The sequence below is a fragment of the Aotus nancymaae genome, unplaced genomic scaffold (assembly GCF_030222135.1).
Source record: "Aotus nancymaae isolate 86718 unplaced genomic scaffold, 86718_ANA_hifiasm-v0.15.2.pri h1tg000008l, whole genome shotgun sequence".
NCBI classification, from domain to species: domain Eukaryota; kingdom Metazoa; phylum Chordata; class Mammalia; order Primates; family Aotidae; genus Aotus; species Aotus nancymaae.
Window position 1 is genome coordinate 31660346 of NW_026988419.1, and position 27140 is coordinate 31687485.

The 27140-nt window shown below is 40.0% G+C and overlaps 1 protein-coding gene across 7 annotated transcripts in view; it reads right to left on the reverse strand.

Annotated features, from left to right (window-relative positions):
* Window positions 1-27140, reverse strand: part of CDK15 (cyclin dependent kinase 15) — a 101892-nt gene that overhangs the window by 31599 nt on the left and 43153 nt on the right. For all 7 annotated transcript variants that reach the window (XR_002477957.2, XM_012446356.2, XM_012446357.2 and 4 more), the window contains 2 exons: window positions 12498-12591; window positions 7221-7284 (listed from right to left, as the gene is read on the reverse strand). Coding sequence is in view for 6 of the 7 variants with exons in the window: in XM_012446356.2 (XP_012301779.1) it covers window positions 7221-7284; window positions 12498-12591 (158 nt within the window). In the remaining variant the exon portion in view is untranslated. The remainder of the gene's footprint in view (window positions 1-7220; window positions 7285-12497; window positions 12592-27140) is intronic.

Here is a 27140-nt window from a genome sequence, read left to right on the forward strand (position 1 = left end):
GTGTTATGGCTGGTCCCCGGTCAACGGCATTGTTTTAATTACCAAATCTTCACATCTGCCCTTTGATAGTTAAGGTAAAGTAGCATACTGCTATGAGCACCCCCTTGGAGTCTAACAGGTATGGATGTTCTCGGTCACCCCCCTCCTGGCTAGGTGACCCTAGGCAAGTTACCTCTCTCAGAGCCTTAGCTCTCTCATCAATAAAGTAGGGATTACAACATTGTCTCTATCTAATAGGGCTATTGTGAATCAAAGTAAAATAAAATATGTAAAGTGTCTAGCTCATAGTTAGTACTCAATAAATCATAACTATTATTACCATTAATAAGGTGAATAATGACTTATATGTTCTTCTATGCAAAGCAGACAATAAGAATTATTTGGAGTCCAAGAAGGTGCAATTGGAACTAGAACTAAGGTTTTCTAACTCTTAGTCATTGATTTTATTTCACGAATGTCTACTGACTACCCATTATGTGTCAGTTAGGGGGCTTGTGTAAAATATTAGAAGCACTAGAAGTGGTCAGGTGTGTTCTGTAGAATATTCAGCACTCTTTCCGCTATCCCATGTTTGGGTGAAATTAATAACGGTAACACTGATATTGTCTGTGGTTTAGTAGCCCTTACTGGATACCCATTATGTGGTGTGAAGATGACAAGGATTCTCCCAGGGAAGGGCCCTGTGGGCATAGAGGGGGCAAACATATCACTGCAGTCCGGGTGCAGGGAGCAGAATGGACCCATCACCAAATAAGAACAGCCTTAATGGGCGCACAACTGACTTTGGTAGGCATTTGCAAACTGAGAGTCAGCTCTTAGGATATGCGGATTCAGGCAAGGTTTAGGCCAAGCCAGTAAAAACAAAAGTCAGTTCTGGTGCCTGGAGGTATGTCTGACCTCTAGAAGGAGGCCAAGATTTCTAAGGGGGCTAACCATAAAGAAGCAGAGATAGCATCATTTCTCACACCTGTCACTGGGTCTGAACTATGGCAAGTCACTGAGCAGCTGAACTTCCACACTGTATAAAAAACTGAATAGGAACTTTTATTGAGCACCTACTAACAGTTAGGCACTATAGCAGATGCAATTCAGTAACATCATTTATTTCTCAGACTCATCCTGCAAAATGAGACAGAGGGATACAACATGATTAATGAAAGGAGAACAAGGTTTGGATGCAGATTTCACCCATTTCCAATAAGTAAATATGCCTCTGTGTGAGCCTAGGAGAAAGCCTCTATTTCCTCATCTGTAGAATGGGGCTACTCCATCCAGCATCCATCTCGGCAGGCAGTAACAGGATCAGCAATTGTGTATGTTCTGTGTCTGGCACACAGGAAACGCTTTTAAAATGATAGGATTTCTCCCATTTTGCAGATTAGGGAATGAGGAAATAAGCAAATTCCTTAAGTTACCCCAGAAAGTAAAAGGGGGAGCTTGGACTTACAGTTCCATATGAGTTGATGCCCATAGTTCAAGCCTCTCTTATCAGTATCTTTCCCCTTAGTTCAGCCCACTGAATAGCCCCTTTGGCTAAATAGCTCATAAAACCAAGCTGATGCCCACCCAAATACAGACCTTAGCTTGTGTTCACAGCTAACACAGAGACTTGCTCAGAACCCAGTGAACCCAAAGCAGCGTAGCTCTTTATCATCCCAGTGGGGACAAGGATCATTTTAATCATCATCTGTCCCATCGTGGTGTCAGATGCAGTGAAGCTCTCACACTGGATTTAAGGTCAAAATAAGCCATTCCAAGAACAAGGCTGCATTGCTGCAGTACAATGCTGTCTGATATCAGTGTGCCATCCATGCTGTTTCTTGCTTCCACCTGGTGGTCAGAAGTTGATAAAGCAAGCGTACTGAAAAGCAACTGGGCATCCCTTGGCCTGTCGCTTATAGTACATCTGATTCTGGTCCCTGCAGGGCTTTTAGTACTGCTTTCCTGCCTTTTGATTTTCATTATGTTCTTCTAGTGGAAAAGCTTCCCACGTGCAGTGTTCTTTCCTGGGACTAAAAGAACCAGGATAATCCCGGATGCTTCCCTGCGGCTGAGCTCATGTCACAAATCAGGCATGATTTTCAGCAGATATTTCTTTAAAAGTTTGAAGGCCTCTGTGGACTCTATTCCCTTCTCTATGGGAACAAGCATCAAAGAGACAGGAATAAAATGCTTTGCACGCACATCAGGAACTAATTGCCAATTTGGCAAATGCATTGACTAATGTCATGCACTGTTATTTCTAAATCCTCTCCTGTCCTTGACCCCCAGTATCTAGATGTAAACTTGGAACCATTAGTGGAGAAGGATAAAGTCTTCTGGTGCCTCAAATGGAATTGAGAGGGATTTAAACTCAGTGCTTTTGAGTGTGGTGAAATGAACCCAGCAGTACATTAATGCTAGGATTTGAGCTCACACAGCATGAGCGCTTTCAAAAACCGTGTTTAAGGAAGCAAACAGAGCTATGACAGACCCTTTCAGTGGAGCAAAAGGAGTTGGATGAAACAATCAATGACACATTAGAAACCACAACTGGGCTGCAATCATGTAGGCAGGAAAAGAAAGTTTCTCTTTATCGCAGGATCTTTGCATCTAATGAGATGGTGACTGGACAACCTCCAGAGGAGTAAGGCCTCCGTTTACTTTAGTTGAGAAATGTCTAAATATTTAGTTGATTCTCTTAAAAGCCCCACACGATTCTGTAGCAAACTGGTCTCTAAGGTATGATCTTATCAGCTCTGTATTGCCATTGGAACATCTATTTAAAGGGAATTTGAAAAAAGAAAAATCAGAAAATATTAAAAGTACAAATGTTAAGTTTTCTCTCTGGAAAGTAACTATTTTGAATACCCTTCAGATACTTAGTTAGGACCAATATCTTTCCAGTGACTACTTTCTCTTAATTGGTTCTAAATTGAGAGAACCCTCAGTGGGGCTCCCAGTTGGGCTCCCTCAAATTGTACTGGCTGAATTCAAAGTTTGGGGGTGCTTATGACTACTTTGAATGAAATAGAAAGGAATGGGAATCTTATCCAGAATGGCGTTCTCTGCTTCTTGTATATTCTTCATTTCTATTGGTTCTGATGGTGAAACCTACACTGTAAGGTTTGGCATAGCCACTGCCCAGTGCTTTAGTCTCCAAAGGGGAGTGTTGGCTCCTGAGTGCATTTTCGTGGGAGTGGTAGGGGGAGCTAAGAAGGCTAAAAGAACTTTGTAAAAATGTCTATAGGGGTTCACCATTTGAATGCATAGTACTGTCTTCTATTAGCAGATTTTAGCCAAGACCAGCATTCAGTTTGCTCTAAGTTTCTGGGCTCTTCAGCACCACAACTCCTGTCCATTCCAGCTACAGCATCCACTGGGGCTTCAAACTCTTGCGACTTTCTGATAGCAGAATCCCGTCCAGCTTGCTGTTCTTTATTATAGCTTCCTGTGGAGTATTATTAAGGCTCACCAAACTCTCTCCCCTCCCCCACAGCAGGAGGCCCTCGAAGCCCCGTCCTGCCAGCTTGATTAATGTGTCTTGGCTAATTGTGTGAAAGACGGCAGCCCTTTAGCAAGTGTGACCAGTTTATTGTTCAACCAATCGCGGACGCCTCAGTTAGCATGTGAAAAGGGGGTGTGCTGCTGGAGGAGGGTGAGTGTTCTGGTGGCTGAGTCAAAGGAGGAGCATTTTGGGGGGTCACAGAGCAACACCCACTTCTTTGAGGGGATGTTACTATGCTCTACTAAACCTGTAAACCTCTTACTCAAAGCACTTTTTTCTCCTCCCTCTTTTTTCAAGATTTTTTTTTCCCATGGTGCAAGCAGGCAAGACACTGGGTACTCTGCAGATGGAGTTCACGTTCCAGGGTTTTTAATATTTCACTTTTATATTTCTGTTAGAGAATGATCCTGCTGAGAGTCTGGGAATCCATGCTCGTCAGAACCCCCTCACTGACACTTGGATATATTGCTCTGAAAGCTATCCCAGGAGAAAAGATTAAACAAAAAAAGCGCCTACTTTTCAAAGCCTACTTTTCAATCTGCCCACATCAAAATAAGACAACTGGCCCTTTGAAGTGGAGGACACAGAGTTCTCAGCCAGCTTGCTTAAAACGGGGAGTGGGAGAGACAGAAAGGAAGGAAGGAAGGAAGGAAGGGAGGGAGGAAGGGAGGGAAAGAGGGAGGGAAAGAGAGAAAAGGAAGGAAAGGAGGGAGGGAAAGATAGAGAGAAGGAAGGGAGGAGGGAGGGAGGGAGGAAGGGAGAGAGGGAAGGTAGGAAGGAAGGGAGGGAGGGAGGGAAGGAATGAAAGAAGGGAGGGAGAGAGGAAGGAAGGAAGGAAAGGAAAAGCAAGTTTCCAAAATTACACAACCCTCTTACCTTGCCCAGATTTAATCAGGGACTAGAATCTGAATTGATGGCTACAAAACTTACAACCCTGCTCATCAAAGCTCCGAGAACACAGTTAACTGTCAGAGAAACCTGTCTGGCTGGGTCAGCATCAGGAGACTTTTTAAAAGCTGTGCAAATGGAAACTTTGCTGTCCTGCTAAAGGTGTCCAGATAAGGCCTAGAATTGGCGGCATGAATGTAGATGGACACTGATGTTTCCCTCAAGTTCCCGAGAATTGGACTCCCTCAAAATTCTACTGACCGATTCAAAGTCTGGGGGCTCCTAGGACTACTTAGAATGAAAAGAAAAGGAATGGGAAGCTCATCCAGAATGCTGCTGACACCGTGCTCATCTGTGACACTTTTCTGGCTCCCAGCTTGTCTTCTGCTCCCCTTAATAATTGGTGTTCAAGTGTGTAGAAGCGACGCAGCTCAGGGATGAGGATGGGTAGGGTGTGGCTCAAAAGGAACTTACTGACTCACATAAAGGGATGTTCCTGAAACACAGATGTTGAAGACCCTTTTAAAACACAGTCCTTAAGATTGAGTTATTGATAGTACTGACCCCATGCACAAAATAGGCTGGACTTTTAAGAGTTCCAAATCCAGGTTCAGACATCTTGGCTAAGGCTAAGATTCCAACTCCCTTTGTTCCATAAGCTCAGCCTGGCCCACAGCCACAACTCCCCAAGCCATAGGGAAGCAGGGCTCACAAATGAGCACCCCAGCAACAAAGAGAACTGGTGACAGAGTGTGGATGAATGAATCCAAACCCAAACACTAGAGATCCGAGAGCACACCCTCTCCCTCTGGGTAGCCTGAGCGCATGGCACAGCACCTGGCAGATAGTAGGTGCTTGAAAATCTTTGACTTATTTGAATTAAATTAAAAACTTACAAGAAAAACAATCGATTATGAGCCCCATGGATGTTGGGCCTGGAGAATTTTCTTCTAACATAAAAAAACTGCACTTTGTTTTGAAACAACAGAAAATTGAAAAAAATTCAACATATTTTCTCTGTTTTGTTGGAACCTAGTTATCTTATTAAGCACACAATCTGGCAGGGAAGCACTTTGGCCAAGTTTCTATGATTATTGCTCTCACCAAGACATTTTGTATTAAGGATCACTGTTGTTTGCCTGGACCAACCTGAAACCCAAATGTCTGAAGTTTGGGGGAGCAGCATATGCCCACCACAGTAGCTGTGTATTGGCATCATCCAAATTGTTTCCTGTAATCCATCTGTGACTCTACACTTATGCTGGCATCCTCAGTTAGGAAGCTGAGGGAAAAGAGAACAGAGTGGACAGGGGGAAGTACAGGCAGGGTAGGAAAAGGTGAGACCCAAGTTCTCCTGGAAACCATGGCAACTGGAGATAGGAGCAATTTGCAGGCTGGACCATGGCTCTACAAGAAGCTTGTTCTTTTTTCTCTATCTCAGATCAATGGTAACAGGCACTATTCCAAGCCCTGTGACCAGAGACTGGCATTTTTCTCAGATGCTAAACTCTAGCAGAATGGTTAGAAATCATAAACCATTTGCAAATGATTTTAAGGCCTTTTAGCAATGGATATGGCCATTCACAAAGCAGCTGAAAGGACTTTACAGTTAGTCTTTAGCTTGCTGTAGGGCTTCCATAATCCTGATGGTTTGAGATGCCTGATCCCTATGGATAGCTGTTTGAACAAAAGTATTGGATGCTGAAGAAAAGAAGAAAAAAAGTCCCCGGCTCCCTATGTCTTCTGTCTTCTTTAATCACATTTTAACTCTAGCTACAATTTCTTGCTCTTGTGAAACCCTTTTAGGATAATATCATTCTAAATTTAGTAAGGACAACAGGCTGGGTGTGGAAGCTGAAGCAGGTGGATCACCCGAGGTCAGGAGTTCGAGACTAGCCTGGCCAACATAGTGAAACCCCATTTCTACTAAAAATACAAAAAATTAGTTGGGCATGGTGGCAGGTGCTCGCAGGGCTGAGGCAGGAGAATTGCTTGAACCCAGGAAGCAGAGGTTGCAGTGAGCCAAGGTCCCGCCAAAAATTTAGTTTGGAGCGTATCCACCCTAATCTTGTCCTTATCTGTACCTATCTACCACCCCTTTCATCCTGCCAGTGAGAGCTCAGCTTCGGCATAGTGTTTGTTTGTTTCTCCAGCCTCTGATGTGATCCTTCATTCTGTAGTTCAGTGTCTGTCTCCTCCCTTCTGTCTCAACATCCTTGAGGTGACTAACCTGATTCCTCTGATGTGGCCTTGCGACAACTTCTCAAAGAATTCCCCCATGGATGACTTCTAAATTCATCCCAGAAGTCAGTCTTGAAAGACCAAATGTGTGAGAGAAAATGACCAAGTGTCAGGTTTACAGGCAATGAATGAACCCTTAGTAAATATAACCTAGAGACAGCTTACCTGGCATGTCCTAGGCCTAATGAGCCTCTACCTCTATTCTGTTGCATTAGCTTTCTTTTTAAATGTATGAAATTCAACAATCTAATCAATAAACTTATGACAGTCAGGGGCGCATAGGTGAGCCATCTTTTGAGTTGTTCTTTTGAGCCATTGGATATTTGACAATGGATGTGGAATCTGCAGTAATAGTCATTTCAAATTCTATTCCACTTGCTGCTTGTGTTTTATAGAGCTGGGGAACTGCTCTAATATCAACTACTATTTCAGTGTCTTCCTCATACAAAGATTAATCAGGGGATATATGAATGTAGAAATTCATCAAGACCCATCTGTGCTGCCAGGTGCATAATACAAGAAGAACACCCTGTTAGCATGGCCAGTGCTCACTCTCCTTACATTACTAATTCTCAGAGTCTTCAGAAGCTCAGATTAATATTACCTGGATTGTAGTTGGGTAGCTTGGAGACTCCTGGCCAAGTGTCCTCTGTAGGGACTCCCAATACCTATATAGAGCCAAACAAAGAAAAAGAAAGGTGAGGGGGAGATGAGGGGGATGGAGGAGGTATGGAGACATGCAGGACAGAACAGGGAAGAGTCAGATATCTGTCCCATTGCATGAAACCAGCTGATGTATATGAGAAAGAAACTTTAGTGTTTCCAACATTTGTGGTTTCTTGGGCAAAACCGTAATACATTTCTATGGTCCCAGGCGTGCCTTCTAACTGACTCACTTGTTTTGAGGTAGCTCCTACAGGCTTGCTTAAAGTCATGTTCTCATCACTAAATATTTACTGCATGATCATCATTCATTAGGACACCTTGTTGGGAGTCAGGAATATAAAGAAGCAGGAGTGACTGTCTCTTTGCCATATATTAGATGACCATATGTATATTGACAGGAGACACTTGACAGCTTAAATTATGCCTCAGCGTGGGTATTCAGCTGTTCCCCGATGTGCTCAAATTACAAAGGATTCAGATTACTGAACTTCAGGCAATGGAATGTTGGCTAAAGATGACCCCAAAACTAACTCTAGTCCTTTCTATCACACTCATCTCATCTGCTTGTTTTCTCGTGACCAGCAGCTCGGAATATGGTATTTGGTTTCTCACTGATGGATTGTCATGGGAAGAACATCACTTGAAAAAGAGCTGTCCCTATGCTTTGGATTACCAATTTAAAGCTCTAGTTTTTTGTTAAGATTTATGAAAATAAAGTCTTTTGGAGTACAAAGCCAAAACAGCTCAGACTTTGGATGGAGCTATCACCATGAGTTCCCCTGTAGGCATTACCTTACTATTCTTTTAAAATAATCATAAAAGCCCATAGGCAGTTATATATGGGAGCCAGAGTAACATTGTTTTTGTGAAATATTAGTAAAACACTAGTAGTTTTCATTATACTACTATAATATATCTTTTCTTAGAAGCATATCTCACTATAACTCTTTTTAGAAACATCTCTTACAGAAAGAGTCTAGCAAATCCATCTGTATAATGCTGTTTACAGATACTGGTGCAATTATTATGGGAGGGAGTCAACTGCCCAACAATGACTGAATATAATCAATGAAGAATTCAGAATCTTAATATCTATCAGCTTGTTGACTAGGACTCTGGCTGAGAGGTATACTTTTTGGAGTCTGTAAAGCTTGTCTTCAAACAAAAGACACTGAAGTGCTATTTTCCCTCATATAATAAAAAAACATGCCGCCCAGTAAAATCTTCCTTCTTTGATCCATTCCCTAAACAAACTGAAAAGCGACAGAGAAGATTATAGGCTTTTCCTATCAACCACTCTGAGCCCGAGGGAACACTAAGAATCCTGGAATCCATTTTGAAAAACCAACTCGACTAATTCTTCTTTTGTGGGAGAGGGCCAGGGGATGGGAAGCTAATTCTTCTTTTTTCACCTACTGTCTTATGTGTTTGCAGAGATGCATGTGTAAACAAGTGGGTGTGAGTCACATGTACTTATACATCCTCTGTTGGCTGGCAAAGTGCAATGAAAAGAAAGCGAAGATAATGAAGAGAAAACAATACAGGAAATACGTAACAACCACTATCATGTTTTCTCTAAGGTGAAAGTTACCAGACTGTTGGTTACTTTGTGTGATGTTTAAAGCCAACAAAATGGATACTAAAATTTTTTTTTTAATCTTATATTCAAAGCTTTAAGCTTGAGATTTTAAAAGTTTAAACAAAAATTCAACATACTTTATTTGGAAATTTGATCTCAGTTTCTATTTGAAAGTTATTGAATTCTTTTTCACTTGAGAAAATTACTAAATCTCTCCTTCACTGTCTGGGAAACTGAAAACCAAAAATTGTTGTTTTACTCCCTCCCTGAAGGTTCTTAAAAGGCAGCCAGTGAGTGCTATGTTTCAAACCACAGTGGTCTGAAGGGGCTGTTTATCTGCCTTTGTTGGAATGGAAACTAAAAGCATTTTGATTAATGGGTTCAACGTTTGCATAGTTTATTCTGATTTTAGAACTAAATCCAGGAATTTTTTTTTGCGAAAAACACTTATTGAAAGAATTAGTTGTTAAAATTGATCAGAAAGTGGTGACAGTTATTATTTAGAAGCAAACACACACTCAAAGGCATTTCAGAAAAATAGTAAAATAAAGATTCAGGAATTCTCAATGTGTTTTTATTCCTAAGAGTGAGATCTCAGGATGAATAGAACAAATTATGGTTAGAGGTTGGGAGATTTAGAATGGACCCATTGCTTTCAAAGATGCACTTCCAACATCAAAAATTGCAGATTCTGAAGTAGCTTTCCTATATTCATCTGTGTAGGCTATGTTTAGTAAAACACAAATTCAGGAACTATTCATAATCTGTTTAATTTTCTAACCTGCTTACAGCAAACAAATGTGAAAATAGACAAATGGGAATAAATCAAAGTAAAAAGTGTCTTCACAGCAAAGGAAACAATCAACAGAATGAAGAGGCAACTTATGATGGAAGAAAATATTTGCAAGCCATACATTTGATAAGGGGTTAATATCAAAAATATATAAGGAACTCAATAGCAAGAAAACAAACAACCCCATTAAAAAGTAGGCAAAGGATTTGTCATGGTTTAAATGTTTGTGTTCTCTTCAAAAGTCATGTTGAAACTTTATCCCCAATGCAACAGTAGTAAGAGGTGGGGCCTTCAGCGGGAGATTAGGACACAAGGACAGAGATTAATGACCTTATAAAGGAGCTGGCGGGAATTAGCCAGGCCCTTTTGCTCTTCTGCCCTTCCACCATGTAAGGACACAGCATGCTTCAGCCCTCTGGAGCGTGCAGTGACGAGGCACTATTTGGAGACCAAGTCTTTCACTGGACATTGAGCCTGTCACCTGTCAGTGCCTTGATCTTGGACTTTCCAGTCTCTAGAACAGGGAAAAATAAATTTCTGGGGTTTTTGTTTGTTTGTTTTTTTGAGACGGAGTCTTGCTGTGTTGCTCAGGCTGGAGTGCAGTGGCAAGATCTCGGCTCACTGCAACCTTCGCCCCCTGGGTTCAAACAATTCTCCTGTCTCAGCCTCCCAAGTAGCTGGGACTACAGGCACATGCCACCACACTCGGCTAATTTTTGCATTTTTAGTAGAGACGGGATTTCACCATATTGGTCAGGCTGGTCTTGAATTTCTGACCTCAAGTGATCCACCTGCCTCAGCCTCCCGAAGTGCTGGGATTAGAGGCGTGATCCACCATGGCTGGCCAATTTCTGTTCTTTATAAAATATCCACCTTAAGGTATTTTGTTATAGTAGCAGGAATGACCTAAGCACCTCAATACACATTTCTTGAAAGAAGACCTACAAATGGCCAAGAGGTATATGAAAAAATGCTCAATGTCATTAATCATCAGACAAATGCAGGCGAGGGCCATGGTGAGATATCGCTTCACAACTATTATAAAAAAGACGAAAGAAGTGTTGGCAAGAATGTGGAGAAAAGGGAACATGCGCATACTGATGGTGGGCATGTAAATTACTACAGCCATTATGGAAGATGGTATGGAGGTTCCTCAAAAAATTAAAACTGGAACTACCATATGATCCAGCAATCCCAACATGGGGCATGTATCCAAAGAAATGAAATTAGTATGTTATCTACAGACCCATGTTCATCGACTACAGTTTTGTTATTGCATCTGTAGTTTCTTGCTCTGCGGACAAAACAAGAAAGTCATCAAGTTCAGCAGCTGTGTTGTCATTTACACCCCTATATCTCAAGCAGGTTAGAAAATTATTATTTTTTCTCTTTCTAGCACAGTGCCTGGCCCATTATGAGTCCTAAAGAGTCATCAGGACTTGAGAAGGATCTTGCTCACTTTATTCTGTAATTTCTAAGTGCTGTGCTAACTGCACACTAAAGAACCATAAAATAATCCCTTTATAATTTTGTCATCATTCAAAGATAGTATGTCATATTTTTAAATTTTATTTTAAATTTGTATTTATTATTATTATTATTAGAGATGGGGGTCTCACTATGTTGCCCAAACTTCTGGGATCAAAGGATCCTCCTGCCTCAGTCTCCCAAGCAGTAGGGACTGTAGGCACATACGACTATGCCTAACTGTATGTTGTATTTTAAAAATCAATTTATAAGGCAGGGTGCAGTGGCTCACACCTGTTATCCCAGCACTTTGGGAGGCTGAGGTGGGCTGATGATGAGGTCAGGAGTTTGAAACCAGCCTGACCAACATGGTGAAACTCCATCTCTACTAAAAATACAAAAGTAGCTGGGCATGGTGGTGCATGAGTGTAATCCCAGCTACTTGGGAGGCTGAAGTAGGAGAATCACTTGAACCCAGGAGGCAGACGATGCAGTGAGACAAGATTGTGCCATTGTACTCCAGCCTGGGCAACAAGAGTGAAACTCCATCTCAAGAAAAATGGAGCTGCACATACACATAGTCACACACACACACAAAGGCATCTTGGCACTTTAGGAACTTGGTGTGGATAAGCATGATAAATGGTACACTTCTCTCATACTAAGAGGGAAAGCCTCTGTTCTATCAGGGTTCTATGAAAATTTTGTGTCTTTTTTTTTTGAGACATTATCTTTTTCTCTTGCCCAGCCTGGAGTACAGTGGCAGAGTCACAGCTAACAGCAGCCTCGACCTCCCTGGGCTCAAGCGATCCTCCCATCTCAGCCTCCTGAGTAGCTGGGACTAAGGTGTGCGCCACACAGCCCACTGATTTTTGTATGTTTTTGTAGAGATGGAGTTTCACCATGTTGACCAGGCTGGTCTCGAACTCCTGGGCTCAAGCAATCCCAAAGTACTGGGATTACAGGCATGAGCCACTGCGTTCAGTTAAAAATTTTGTGTTTTATTTTCAGTTGACAAAGATCCAGGGCCAAATATATGGTAGCATTAGAACTGGAGGTAGCAAGGTAGGGGCGTGTCTGAGTAGTAATGGCAGAAATTGCCCCGGGAGGTTAAGACAATAATAATGACGGTGAGCAGGAGACCTGAACGTCATTCAGTGAGCTGGATTCATGGGCTACTATGGGACAACAGGGAGTTTCCTGACCAAGGATTCCCAGGGTGCTTATGCCTGTGGCAAATGCTACAGTTTCTACATTTGTCATATATGGCTTAATATCTCAAAGCAGATGAACTGCTTCATTTGTCTGCAAGGCAACTTTGGTTCAAAACTTAAAATGCAGATATTTCATTTTCTTTAGAAGAATTCTTCTCTTACCTCCCAGATTTTCTCCAGCTGTTCAAGGATGTTGGAAACTCCAGGAAACAAAGGTTGACCCTGGAACATTTCAATAAAGATGCAGCCTGCACCCCTAGCAAAGGAAACAAGAGTAAACCGACACTTTCAAAGAAATCATACAAGCGAAACTGAACTACTAGAATTTCTCCTCCCAAGACATATTTTTAGGGAGGGTTAAATAGGGACCACATGATATTAAAAGTCTTGGGCCAAAAAAAAGTCCCTATGTCAAACGAAAATAAGAACAGCCCACAGCTTTTTGTTAAAATGGAACCTAATGAGCAGCAGTTAGGAAAACAGTATAGTCAGCAAACATTGTAGATCATTCAGGCTCATTAGTTATCTATTTTAGGAGAAGAAGGGAAAGTACTGTATCCCCAAATTTCATTTTATTCCCACTTTTCATTGAGTCTAAGATGCTGTCATTATAAGAAGCATCATTAATTTTTTGCCATTAAGAAAAAAAAGCAACTTAAACTATGACATGATCAGAATGTTCATTTTATACTTATTGAAAGGGCTGTTAGAAATTTAATTAAATATAGATTATTTTCTCATATAGCATGCTTGCGTATATAAAAAAAGAAACATCAAGCAAAATAAATTGGTTTAGGTATTCCTAAAACTTTTTCACATTCAGCATTTGACTCTGACTCTTTGATGTCTACATTTACCCATGTATCATCCTCTATATTAAGAATTTGATGATGCAGCATTTCTTAAAATAATCCATAAAATAACTGAGAGTCATTGGTCCTGGGCTCCTAAGCTGGACTTGTTGTTATGTAGTGTTATCTTCCTTTTGACTCCTGCTTAAAGAATGTTGCTAAACATGTCTGATTCATTCCTTCTCCACAACCATTTATTTGGTTCCTAGGAGTTTAAAAAAAAAAAACATTTTTGTTTGCAGAGTTTTCTTCCAAGTCACTTACCGCCATTCTGCAAGTTGGTTGGTTTGTTTGTTTAGGCAGTCTTACTCTGTCGCCCAGGCTGGAGTGCAGTGGTGTAATCTCAGCTCACTGCAACCTTCACCTCCCAGGTTCAAGCAATTCTCCTGCCTCAGCCTACCAAGTAGCTGGCATTACAGGCACCTGCCACCATGCCTAGCTAATTTTTGTATTTTTAGTAGAAATGGGGTTTCACCATCTTGGCCAGGCTGGTCTTGAACTCCTGACCTCAAGCAATCCACCCACCTAGGCCTCCCAAAGTGCTGGGATTACAGGGGTGAGCCACCGTGACTGGCCATTCTGTAAATTTTGATGCTGGCTCATTTGATGTTCACACATGTGCAATTCTAATTACCCTCACAACTGTAGCCTGACTGACTTCTAGTGTTAGATGCTACTGATTATGAGGTGCATCCTAATTTAACAGGAAATATTCATCTTTAAATAGATTAAACAGTGAAATGTAAATTCTCTTTCATACATTGTCAAACTGAAGGATAATTACAGAGGGACAGGAAGGAAGTAAGGTTTATTTTGCTAATAATACATATTTTTATTCTCATAAGTCTTCTGAGTGTTAAGAGTGGTTTAGGTGACTGATTACAGAGACTATCACCCTGGTCCCCTACTTCTCTCTCTCTCTTTTTTTCTTACTGCAAACCTCTTTCACTATACCACATAATTTTGCAAACTCCCTTAATCATTTTGCCATTTTTGTGTGGCATGATAGAGAAGGAAATTTAAGTAAAATATTTTATCATAGATAACAATATTATTAAAAATTATTATAAAGTTTATTTTAAAATATGGTTTTAATATTACTTATATGTGTTTATTACATATTTTTACTTTTTCCATCTGACTGCAGATATATGCTCTTTTGTTTTCTTTAAATACAGATGGGGTTTCGCCATGTTGCCCAGGCTGGTCTCAAAATTCTGGGCTCAAGCAGTCCACCTTCCTAGGCCTCCCCAAATGCTAGGATTTCAGATGTGAGCTACCATGCCTGGCCTGACATACACTGTTTAGATTACTTTTCATTGATTATGTAGGAGAAAGCAGATTTCTTGACAATCAAGTTTAAAATTGCTTTGTGTCTGGTTTGGGAACAGAATACATATTAAAAGAAAGATTGAAATTACTTTGTATCTAATCATGTAAAAATAGACAAAAACTCTTTTCATAAGCTAATATTTGGTTTTAACCTAACTGACTGGCTTGTTTTTAGAGTTTTGTTTAAGAAAATGTTATCAGACTCAGCTTTGCAAGGAGGTTTTTCCTCCATCAAGCAACAGGTTGTTTTTATTGCCTTTTTTAAAAATTATTTTTATTTTTTTGAGACAAGGTCTCACTCTGTCGCCCAGGCTGGAGTATTGTGGCACGATCTTGGCTCACTGTAACCTCCACCTCCCAGGTTCAAGCAATTCTCCTGCCTCTCAGCCTCCAAGTAACTGGGATTACATCAGTTACTGGGATTATAGACATGCACCACCATGCCTGGCTAATTTTTGCATTATTAGTAGAGACAGGGCTTCACCACATTGGCTAGGCTGGTCTCAAACTCCTGGCCTCAAGTGATCCGCCTGCCCCAGCCTCCCAAAGTGCTGGGGTTATAGGAGTGAGCCACCACACCTGGTCTTATTGCAGATTTTAAAAAAGCCAATTTGGATATAACAGTCCCATTTTATTCTTTTTCTTTTTTCCTTTCTAATATTATTTATAGAGATGGGATCTCACTAAGTTGCCCAAGCTGGTCTTGAACTTCTGGGCTAAAACAGTCATTCTGCCTTGGCCTCCCAAAGTGCTGGGATTACAGGTGTGCACCACCACGCACCTGGACTATTTTTTCCTTTCCACTGATTTTTGCTGTATAAGAAACATCTTGATATGTGATACAAGAATTTTGATCAGACAAATGTAACTTGTAAATCTGGCAGAGTATCTTGAGATAAATTTGTAGAATTATTGTTATTTTAAAGCTCCTCATTAACTTGTATTTAAATATCCATGTTCTTTTTGTCTCCTGTCTTTAAAACAAGAGATATTAAGGGTATAAATGAAACACTCTATGAAGGAGAATAAAAGTGATGAAAAGCTGTCAAACATCTAAAAACATCCAGGTCGCTAGCAATGGTCCACTAAGAGATAAGTCAACTGAGAAACCGAGTTACTGCGCACCACCAAATGGTTTCCACCTGCCCCTGTGACTTCTTCACATGCCCTTCTTGAAAGGCCTCAGACCATTTTGTTTTGAAGTGAAAATAAATACGTGTCTGTGTATATAAAACATACACATAATCAGCTTATTACTTGGCTATAAAATAGAAGTGGAAATTTGTATTGGCTTTTAAAAACATGAACTAACCCTCTATCCAGTTCCCAAACACCTTCCAGACACCCCAGGAGCTCACAAACCACTAGAAGGATTGAAAGCATTTTAAACAAGGTTCAGAAAATGACATTCCTAGGTTTAAACCTGTAGTTCATTTTCTTTACTCCCGCAAAAGGCTTCCATTGCCTAGAAGAAGCTTGTTGCCTTTTCACGGTGTCGTTTCATACTTAGGGCTGTAGGGAACCAAGAAGTCATTTTGTTACACTATTCTTTAGTGTCCTTTATCTTCTATGCCACTAAAATGACATACAAAATTATGTAAAATATATTGGCAAAAATTAGAGCTTTCAGGCCAATATGGAAGTACTATGAAGTAACACAAGATATTTGTGTTCCAGAGATAAAATGCTAGTATTTGGTTTATATGATTGAAATTCTCCATCTGTATTTTGGGGAAGGTTGAAACCTTCCTTATCTAACAAATCAAAGGTTATTCATTTATACACACACACACACACAAACACACACAATATATATATACACACACACACACTATATATATATATACACACACACACATATATATAATAAAAGCAGAATATATATATGTGTATATAGTGTGTGTGTGCACATATGTGTACTTGTGCATGTCTTTAGAACACTTACAAGACAGACAACATTCCTAAATCTATTTTATTTCAGTACCTGGACTATCCATAGGTACTGTAAATATCAATGCATTGATAACAAAATAAGTCCACACCGTAAGTTTGAAAGGTGACAGATCTGTTCTAGGTGTAAGCATTGTTCTTTAAAAACTATGCGGTTTATCTTATTTTTTCATTTCTGTTTAGAACTGTTTTTTTTTTTTTAATTTGTTTTTTACCCTTAAGAATACAGGTCATATGGCTATCATCTATTTTGCCCACCCCAGACTAGCCTTAAAGCAAACATTTTAAATATTCTTAACATTCAAGTCCAGATGGGGAACCAGTTTCTATTTCCTTTTATTTTTGTTTTGTTCTTAAATCTTCATTCCTGGGGCTCTTCTTACCCTACATATCTTAAAGCTTCTCTGAGGATTGCTGCTCTATGGAGATACCCTTGGGGCAGCCCGTTAGATGAAGGGAACTTCAGATGCAGGGGAGAAAAGACCCGGTGACATCAAACATTAAATCCTTCCAGAAGGGAGAGATGCGCTGGGTCATTTTATTGTTCCAACTGTGGTTCTTCAGTCAAGTTAGAGGAAACTGCTTACATGTTTTCTCCTTTTTCTGGTTCTCTTCCTACCTTTTCTCTATTCTGAGCATGAACAAATTCTTCCATAAAAGGGGAAAAGATTCCTCAGATTCCTTAGGCAATCCCTGGAGAAAAAAATACCATCTCAGGAGTTTTAGTCTTTTTGGAGGTGCAAGGAGCATATCAAAATGTTGTTGGGAGAAATGAATCAGTATTTCTTTTTTACTGTTGAAGTTAATTCAGAACAACGTAATATATGGCAGTGACATGACATTCTCACTTGCTTTTCTCTAGACCACCCTTTTTATATTTGGAAGTTTGCAGTGAGAAATGTGACAGTAAAGAATCTGTTAGGCAGAGACAACTTTCTATAGTCCTAAAACCAGCAGCTGCCTGAAACTCATACTGAATAGAAGACCTTGTGTACTGAAATAAATGCTTCTTGAAAACTCAGTGTACTACAGCATGGATGAACCTTGAAAACGTTATGCTAAGCAAAACAAGCTGGACACGGGAGTATTGTATAATTCCACTTACATCAGGTCCTAAGAATAGTCAAATTTGTAAAGATAAAAAGCAGAATAGTGGTTACCAGGGGCTAAAGAGGGTGGGGGGTAATGGGAAATTATTGTTTAATAGGTGCAGAGTTTGAGTTTGGGATGATGAAAAGTTCTGCAGATGGACAGTGGTGACGGTGACACAACAGTGTGAATGTAATGAATGCCACTGAATTGTAAACCTGAAAATGGCTATGAATGGTAAATTTTATGTGTGTTTTAACACACTACAAAAAAGTAAAAAACCACAACCATTTAATAAACCTAAAATATTGCGTTTTTCTCACTAAAGTCCCTAATGGAATCTTTTAAGGTCTGAAAAGGTAGCAGAAAGAGAGAAAAGAAAAGATGTTGGAAGATGAGAGAATATTGGATGAGAGAATATTGGCTGGGAGCATTGGGAATAACCAGTATGCCCTACTTGCAAGTTTTCGATAATTAACTAGAGCTCCTGTTTATTTGCTCTGCCCCCCTACTGACACTGCTGCCACCAGGCCTCATTGTGAAGGAGAGGCTCTGCACTACATGTTATAATTTAAGACAAAGGCACTAATGCTCACCCAGTGTCATCTATCTCCTACAAAGGCATTCACTTTGGACCCTATGGGGTTGCATGACCTAGCAGAATAGGCTTATTTTTCTTTCTTTTTCATTCTTTGTCAACTGGAAATATTCTCCCTTCTCATTTCCTCTCTTGTTACTCTGAAATGAAAAAGAAAAAAATGGGAGGACCGGGATCTCAGTGTAAACACCCAAGGTCTAGCAATTACTTTGAGGGTAAATAAATACAGTAAACTCAATGGAAGATGCATATTGCATTATTTCTACAGTACATTTTTAGTCTTACCAGGCAAACAACTATCAAATGGAATGAATAAGAGTGATAATAATTTTAACTTGTAATTGCATTTTTATATTGTAAGTGTCATTGTTGCTCATGGTTAAATTCATGAAACACTTATCAATGGAATAACATACATTTCTCGGCCGGGCGCGGTGGCTCAAGCCTGTAATCCCAGCACTTTGGGAGGCCGAGGCGGGTGGATCACGAGGTCGAGAGATCGAGACCATCCTGGTCAACATTGTGAAACCCCGTCTCTATTAATACAAAAAAATTAGCTGGGCACGGTGGTGCGTGCCTGTAATCCCAGCTACTCAGGAGGCTGAGGCAGGAGAATTGCCTGAACCCAGGAGGCGGAGGTTGTGGTGAGCCGAGATCGCGCCATTGCACTCCAGCCTGGGTAACAAGAGCGAGACTCCGTCTCAAAAAAAAAAAAAAAAAAAAAAACATACATTTCTGTATATGCAGTAAAAAGGTAAGAGATATAGATTGGGGCAAAAGTCATTGTGGTTTTGCCATTGCTTTCAATGGCAAAAACCGTAATTACTTTTGCACCAACCTACTACATAGTTTAAGGGAGACTTAAAGAACAGTAGATGAGCTGAAGAAATTACCCAGAATGCAACACAGAAAGTTAAGGAAATGGAAATTATGAAGGAGAGAAGAGAAATGGATAATAGAAGAATATGGTCTAATAGTCTTTCATTGAAGCTCTAGAGAGAGAGAATACAATAGAGTCAATATTCAAAAAGAAAATGGCTGATGAAAGACATGAATTCATAAATGGAAGAAGCACAAGCTATCCCAAGCAGGGTAAGAAAAAGAAATCCACACTAGACACCTCCTAGAGAAAACTGCATAATTACAAAGGCAAAGAAAAAAGTCTTTAAAACATCCAGAGAAAATGAGATCACCTGCAAAAGGAAGATAAGGCTAAAAGCAAACTCCTCGACAGCAACAATGGAAGACAAAGCAAGGGAATGACATCTTCAAAATTCTGAGAGGAAATAACTGTCAATCTAGAATCACATCCTCAGCAAAACTACCTTTTAAATAATTAGGGTTTATCTTCTAAAAACAAAAACAGAGAATTTGCCACCAGCAGGCCTACACACAAAAAAACTCTAAAAGATGTATTTGAGAAGAAAGACAAATTACAAAACTGATAACTAAAGTGCACAAATGAATAATGAGCAGTCTTAAATTTATTTGCACGTAATGAAAATAGCTTCAAAGCATATAAAGCAAAAGTGAATAGAATCTGACAAATCAACAATATAGTGCATGATTTCAGTGTACCTTTCATTGGTAGATTAAAAAGACAAAAATAATATAAAGAAGATTTGGATAACACAATTAGCAACCTTGAATTTTTGAACACATGTGAAAACCGGTACTCAACAATTTGGGGGATACACGTTCTTCTCAAACACACATGAAGTAATTACAAACACTGATCACATATTAGATTAGTGTGTCTTACACTATCTTTGATGAAACAGGAAGGTTTTCACAATTTGGAGGCAACTTTTAATCTTGAAATAATTTCAAACTGATAGAAAAGGTGCAGCAGTATAAAGAACTCTCTTATATCCTCCAAACAAGTTCATCCATTGCCAATATTTTGCCACTTTTGTTTCATTATTTTATCTATCATCTATCTATCTGTCTATCATTCTCTCTCTCTCTATCTATCAATCATCTATCTATCTATCACCTATCTGTCTATATCTTTTCTGAAGCATTAGGAAGTTAATTGTAGCTATCATGACTCTTCATCCCTAAATAATTATGTTGGTATTTTCTGAGAACCAAAATATCTTCTTACATAACAACAGTACAATTATCAAAATCAGGAAATTTAACATTCATCCAATAACCCTATCTAATCCACAGTCCCTACTGAAATTTCACCTAATGTCTTTAGAGCACCATCTCCCCCAAGATCCAATCTAGGACCATGGATTGCATTTAGTTGGCATGTTTCTGGAGTCTCCTTTGATCTGGAACAGTTCCTCAGTCTTTACCTTTTACAATCTTGACCCTTCTATTGAGTACAGGCCAGTTACTCTGTAGAATGTCCCTTAAACTAGGTTTATCTGATATATCCTCATGATTAGATTCTGAGTATGCTTTCCTCCCCAACAGAAATCCCATATAAATGATATTATATCCTTCTCAGTGCATCATATGAGGAGACACATGATGCCAGTCAGTCCTATTATCCATAATATTAACTTTAATCAGTTGGGCAAGATGTTGTCTGCCAAGTTTCTCTGCTATAAAGTTACTATTTTTTTCCTTTGTGATTGACAATTTGTGAAGAGGTACTCTGAGACTATGTAAATATCTTATTCCTCATCAAACTTTCCACCTCTACTTTAGCATGAATTATTTTTCTAACTGTCATTTTCAATCCAGTTATTAGTTGGCATTCTTATGTCAGGAGAAGCTTCCTTTTTTCTTTTTTGAGACAGATTCTCACTCTGTTGCCCAGACAGGTTGTAATGCACTGGAGTGATCTCAGCTCCTCAGCTCACTGCAACTTCCTAAGAAGCTAGAATTGCAGGCATGCACCACCATGCCAAACTAATATTTTGTATTTATAGTAGAGATGGTGTTTCGCCATGTTGGCCAAAGTGGTCTTGAATTCCTGGCCTCAAGTGATCGACCCGCCTCTGCCTCCCAAAGTGCTGGGATTAGAGTGCTGGGATTAGAGGTGTGAGCCACTGTACCCAGTGAGCTTCTGCTCTTATCTAGCTAGCTAGCTGGGCAGCTAGCTATCTTATTGTATTTAATGGATTATAATCCATTACTCTCATTATTTACTTTGATGCTCAAATTGTCCCAGATTTGACCAGCAGAAGCCTCTTCAAGTTGCTTCCCATGTCCTTTTGACATATTCCTATTATTTTATGATTACTTTGTAAGGAAATTTTTTAGCTCAACAAGATGCTCCAGGCTCACTGTGTACATTCCCTGCCCCAGCTTTAGAATCAGCCATTTCTTCAAAGGATCCAAGTTCCTTTTAACAGAAAACAATATTAAGAAATCAAGGTCTGGGTGGTAGACCAACATTTATGTAAAATATAATAATACCTTTCTTTTAAAATGTATACTATATCTGGCAACCGGGCATGGGGACTCACGCCTGTAATCCCAGCACATTGGGAGGCTGAGGTGGGTGGATTACAAGGTCAGGTGTTCCAGACCAGCCTGGCCAAAATGATGAAACCCTGTCTGACACAGCAAGACTCTGTCTCAGGGGGAGAAAAAAAAAAAAAAATATATATATATATATATATATACACACACACACACACACACACACACACTGTATATATACTATATCTGACATTATTAAATGCAAATTCTCTCTGAGGAAACACACCTCATTCAAGGCCTCAAAGAAATCTCACAAATAAAATTCCAAGGCAAACTAGCATATCACTGTCAAACACAACTGAACATGCATGGAAAAAAAGATATCATATGCAAGAACCAAAAGAAACAATAAACAATGAAATAGACTTACAAGAACCTTTGTTTTATGTCAGACCTTTGAGAGAAAGTTATAAAACTTTACTAAAAGTCATTAAAAAACAACTTAAACAGATAGAGCAATATGCCATGTTAAAAAAAATTGGAGGACAGCCGGGCACGGTAGCTTATGCCTGTAATCCCAGCACTTTGTGAGGCCAAGGTGGGCAGATCACCTGAGGTTGGGAGTTTGAGACCAACCTGACTAAATATATAAAATTAGCCAGGCTTGGTGGCACATGCCTGTAATCCAGCTACTTGAGAGGCTGAGGCAGGAGAATCGCTTGAACCTGGGAGGTGGAGGTTGAAGTGAGTCGAGATTGCGCCATGGCACTCCAGCTTGGGCAACAAATGAAACTCCGTCTCAAAAAAAAAAATGGAGGATAATACTGTATTATAAAGATGTAAATTATCTATAAATTGTTCTATAATTGCTATGTAATTCCAATGAAAATCCCAGAAGGATTTTTCATGAAACTTGAAACATTAAATCTAAAATTTCTATGAAAAATCAGAAGAGAAATATAGCCAAAACACTCTTGAAGAAGATGAAATAGGTTGGGAGACTCGGCCTGCAAGATATCAAGTGTTATTGCAGAGCTATAGACATTAATAGTGTGGCACTGGTACAAAAACAGACAAATTGGCAGAACAGAGAGCCCAGAAACAGACCTATATGTTTATGAAAATTTGATATAAAAGAGATTTGGCATGGCACATCACTGAAGAAATTGGCGTGAAACAACTTTTTAGCAAATACAAGTCAATTTCAATATATTAAAAATTTAAAGTGAAAGAAGAAACTTTACAATCTTTAAAAGAATGTATTGGATAGGCCAGGCATGGTGGCTCATGCCTGTAATCCCTGCACTTTGGGAGGCTAAGGTGGGAGGATCACTTGAGGTCAGCAGTTCGAGACCAGCCTGGCCAACATGGTGAAGCCCCGTCTCCACTAAAATTACAAAAAAATTAGCCAGGCATGGTGGAGCATGCCTGTAATCCTAGCTACTCAGGAGGCTGAGGTGGGGAATTGCTTGAACCTGGGAGATGGAGGTTGCACAGTGAGACGAAATCGTGCCACTGCACTCCAGCCTGGGCGACAGAGCGAGACTTCTCAAAAAAATAAAAAAGAGAATATATTGGACAAAATCATTCTGACCTCAGAGAAGGAAGAAATTTTTAAACAGGAAACAAAAAGAACAAACTGTAAAAGAAAAGATTGATAAGGTCAGTAATACTATAATAAGGAACTGTTCAAAAAGACAACATAGGCCAGGCACGGTGGCTCACATATATAATCCCAACACTTCGAGAGGTCGAGGAGGGCAGATCACCTGAGGTCAGGAGTTTATGACCAATCTGGCCAACATGGCGAAACCCCATCTCTACTAAAAATGCAAAAATTAGCCGGGTATAGTGGGGTGCACCCATAATCCCAGCTCTTGAGGCTGAGGCAGGAGAATCGCGGGGTGCACCCATAATCCCAGCTCTTGAGGCTGAGGCAGGAGAATCGCTTGAACCCAGGAGGCGGAGGTTGTAGTGAGCTGAGATCAAGCCAGTGAACTCCAGCCTGGGCAACAGAGCAAGACTCCATCTCAAAAAAAAAAAAAAAAACAACATAAAGATATGAAAACATAAACTCTGAACTGCCAGAGGCTACTTACAACATACATAACTGCTAAAAGATTAATGTCTAGATTATATGAAGAACTCTACAAATCAAGAAGGAAAGGGAGGGAGAGAGACAGACCAACCAAAAATAAATAAGACACAAATGATTATGTCATAGAAAACACAAATGGCAAATAATGCATAAAATAATGTCCAACCTGATTAGTAATTAGGAAAATGCAAATTTAGATCACAACATGCTATCATTCTACCCTTGATTAGCAAAAATTAAGAAATCTGGTATTATAAAATTGGTGCAGATGTAGAGGAAAGTCTATGACACCCTACTGGTGTATCAACTATTACAACCACTTTGGAAAACAATTTGGTGCTATTTTATGAATTTGGACATTCACATACCCTGTGACATGGCAAATCCATTCCTAAGTAAGTACCCTAGAGAAATCCTTAAATATAAATACCAAGTTTGTTCAAAGTCACAGAAACAAACAAAACAAAAAGCAAACTAAATAACTGAAATAGTCACTAACAGTCTGGGTGCGGTGGCTTATGCCTGTAATACCAGCACTTTGGGAGGCTGAGGTGGGTGGACCACCTGAGGTCAGGAGTCCCAGACCAGCCTGGCCAATATGGCGAAACCCTGTCTCTATTAAAAATACAAAGATTAGCCAGATGTGGTGGTGCATGCCTGTAATCCCAGCTACTTGGGAGGCTGGGGCAGGAGAGTCGCTTGAACCCAGGAGGCAGAGGTTGCAGTGAGTCAAGATCATGCCACTGCAGCAGAGCAAGACTCCATCTAAAAAAAAAAAAAAAATCTGAAATATTCACTAACAGAAAATAAAGTATAGCTAAACAGAGCAACATGAGTGAATCTTAGAAACATATTGAATGAAACAAAACCAAGTCACAGAAGACCAAAAGCAATATAACATCATTTTTATAAAACTTCAAAATCAAGTAAAACAAAATAATATTTTTTAGAATACCTCTAAAATGTAAAAGGATTATTTTTAAAAGATGTAAGAGAATGCTGACCAAAAGAAAAGAAAAAAGAAATCAGGTGGAAGCCCTTCTAGTGGAGGGGCAGGTTGACGGGAAGGGGACACAGTTGATAGGACAGTACAGATTATGTTCTAGTTGTTACACTGGGTAGCAGGTTCGTGGAGTTCACATCATTAAGCTTCTTAATTGGTTGGGCATGGTGGCTCATACTTGTAATCCCAGCACTTTGAGAGGCCAAGGCAGGAGGATCCCTTGAAGCCAGGAGTTTGAGATCAGCCTGGGCAACAAAGTCAGACTCTGTCTCTAAGATTTTTTTTTTTTTTTTTTTTTTTTTAGTTAGCCAGGTGTGGTGGCACATGCCTGTAGTCCCAGCTACTCAGGAGGCTGTGGCAGGAGGATCACTTGACCCCAGGAGTTGGAGGCTGCAGTGAGACAATCTCACTTCTGTACCCAGCCTGGGCAACCAAGGGAGACTCTGTCTCTAAAAGTAAATAAACGAATAAAATTAAGCTTCTTAATCTACATCAGTTTTCTTAACCTTGCCACTACAGACGTTTTGGGTTGGATGAGTCTTTGTTGCAGGTGGCTGTCCGCTGTACTGTAGGATGTTTAGCAGCATCCCTGGTCTCTATCCACTAGATGCCAGTGCTATCCCCTGCCCCCCACCTCCAGCTGCAAAAACAAAAAATGTTTCCAGACATTGCCAATGTCCCCTGCGGAGCAAAATTGCTCCCTGGTTGAGAATCACTGATCTACATATATGTTATATATACTTTTGAATGTTTTAAATATTCCATAATAAAATATAGTTTAAAATTGATGGGTAGAAGTTTCACTCTGTGAAATATAACCAGGGAGCCATCATTAAGAGCTGAGGAAGGCAGAGCCTGCCAGAGTCCTTTGAAGTGACAGTGCTCAGCCGTGTGAGCTGACAGTTTCAGGAAGGTTTTGACTAGCAGATGATATTTCTAGAAATTGTACCAGGTATCAGAAATCAATGACTCTACACTGGAGAATAATGTCTGCAACCCTGCTTAATTCTTTGGGAGATCTAAAAGCTTAGTTTAGCTTTTAGGACCACCATTCAATTTTTTAAAAAATCAATTATTGATTTTTGAAAACAGGGCTTTGTGTTTTTATACAAACCCTTTCTTCCAAGGTATTGAAAGAGATTCATATATTTTATTATCTTTGGGGGTTGGCTATTTCTGTAAAGTCATCACATATCTAACAGTGGTCCCCAAATGACTGGGAGATCTCCAGGAATATGATCCAGAGAAAATAACACTGCTGTTCTAGGATGATGAGTGTCTGAGAGCCCATGCTGACTACTGTACCCCATTAACCTTAGAGCCTCCCCAACTCTGTGGCTCTACTTGATAGCACCTATCTGGATTCCTTCCTTCCTTCTTCCCTCCCTCCCTCCCTCCCTCCTTCCTTTCCTCTCACCTTCTCTCCTTCTCCCCCTCTCCTTCTCTCTCTCTCTCTCTCTCTCTCTCTCTCTCTCTCTCTCTCTCTCAGACAGTGTCTTGCTCTGTAACCCAGGTTGGATTGCAGAGGTGCAGAGGTACCATCAAGACTCATTGCTGCAGCCTCAATTTCTCAGGCTCAGGCAATCCTTCTACTTCAGCCTCCTGAAGTGTTCACTTAGCCATCACACCTGGCTAATTTAAAAAAAAAAATTTGCAGAGACAGGATCTCACTGTGCTACCCAGGCTGGTCTTAAAAAACTGGGCTCAAGTGATTGACCCTCCAGCCTTGGTCTCCCAAAGTGCTAGGATTACAGGCATGAGCTGGCATGCCCAGCCACCTATTTGATTCTCATACTTGTACTACAGTTCCATTTCAGTCAGATGGGGAGAGTTTATTACCTTCATTTTTTTAAATGGAGAAACAAAGACACAGAGAGTATACATGACTTTTTCAAGATAAAAGAATCCAGAGTTAATTGATTAGAAATCCTAATTTGGCATGAAAATCAGGTCTCTTGAAGCTTGGTCTTTATGTTGTTTTTTTTTTTAACCAGGCTCTGAACTGTGTTTGGACACATATGAGTATGCTCACGCAGATGTGTGTGTGCATGTGTGCATCTGTGTGTCTGTGGTTTGGGGATGTATGTCTGTTTCTCTGAGGATAAGGTGTCGAGGAGGAGACGAGGCAAGGAATTAAAGAGAGGAGCTAGGAGGAAAGGCATGAAAGAAAGACTATGAGATTACCAGTGTGCAGTGGTGCAAGCCTACAGTCCCAGCTACTCAAGAGGCTGAAGTGGGAGGATTGCTTCAGCCCAGGAGCTCAAGACCAGCCTGGACAATATAGTGAGACTCTAATCTCAAAAAATAAAATAAAATAAAATAAAAAGAAAGAAAGAATGTCAGATTCAGAAGATGCTTTGGGCAAGACCTCTGGAGGTCTTAGTTCAACTGTAAAAGCTTACACTTATAATGGTTGCAAGAATCGAATGAGATGTGTCTTTGAAAGTATTTTATGTGTCTGTATATAAATATTTGTGTGTGTGTGTGTGTGTGTGTGTAT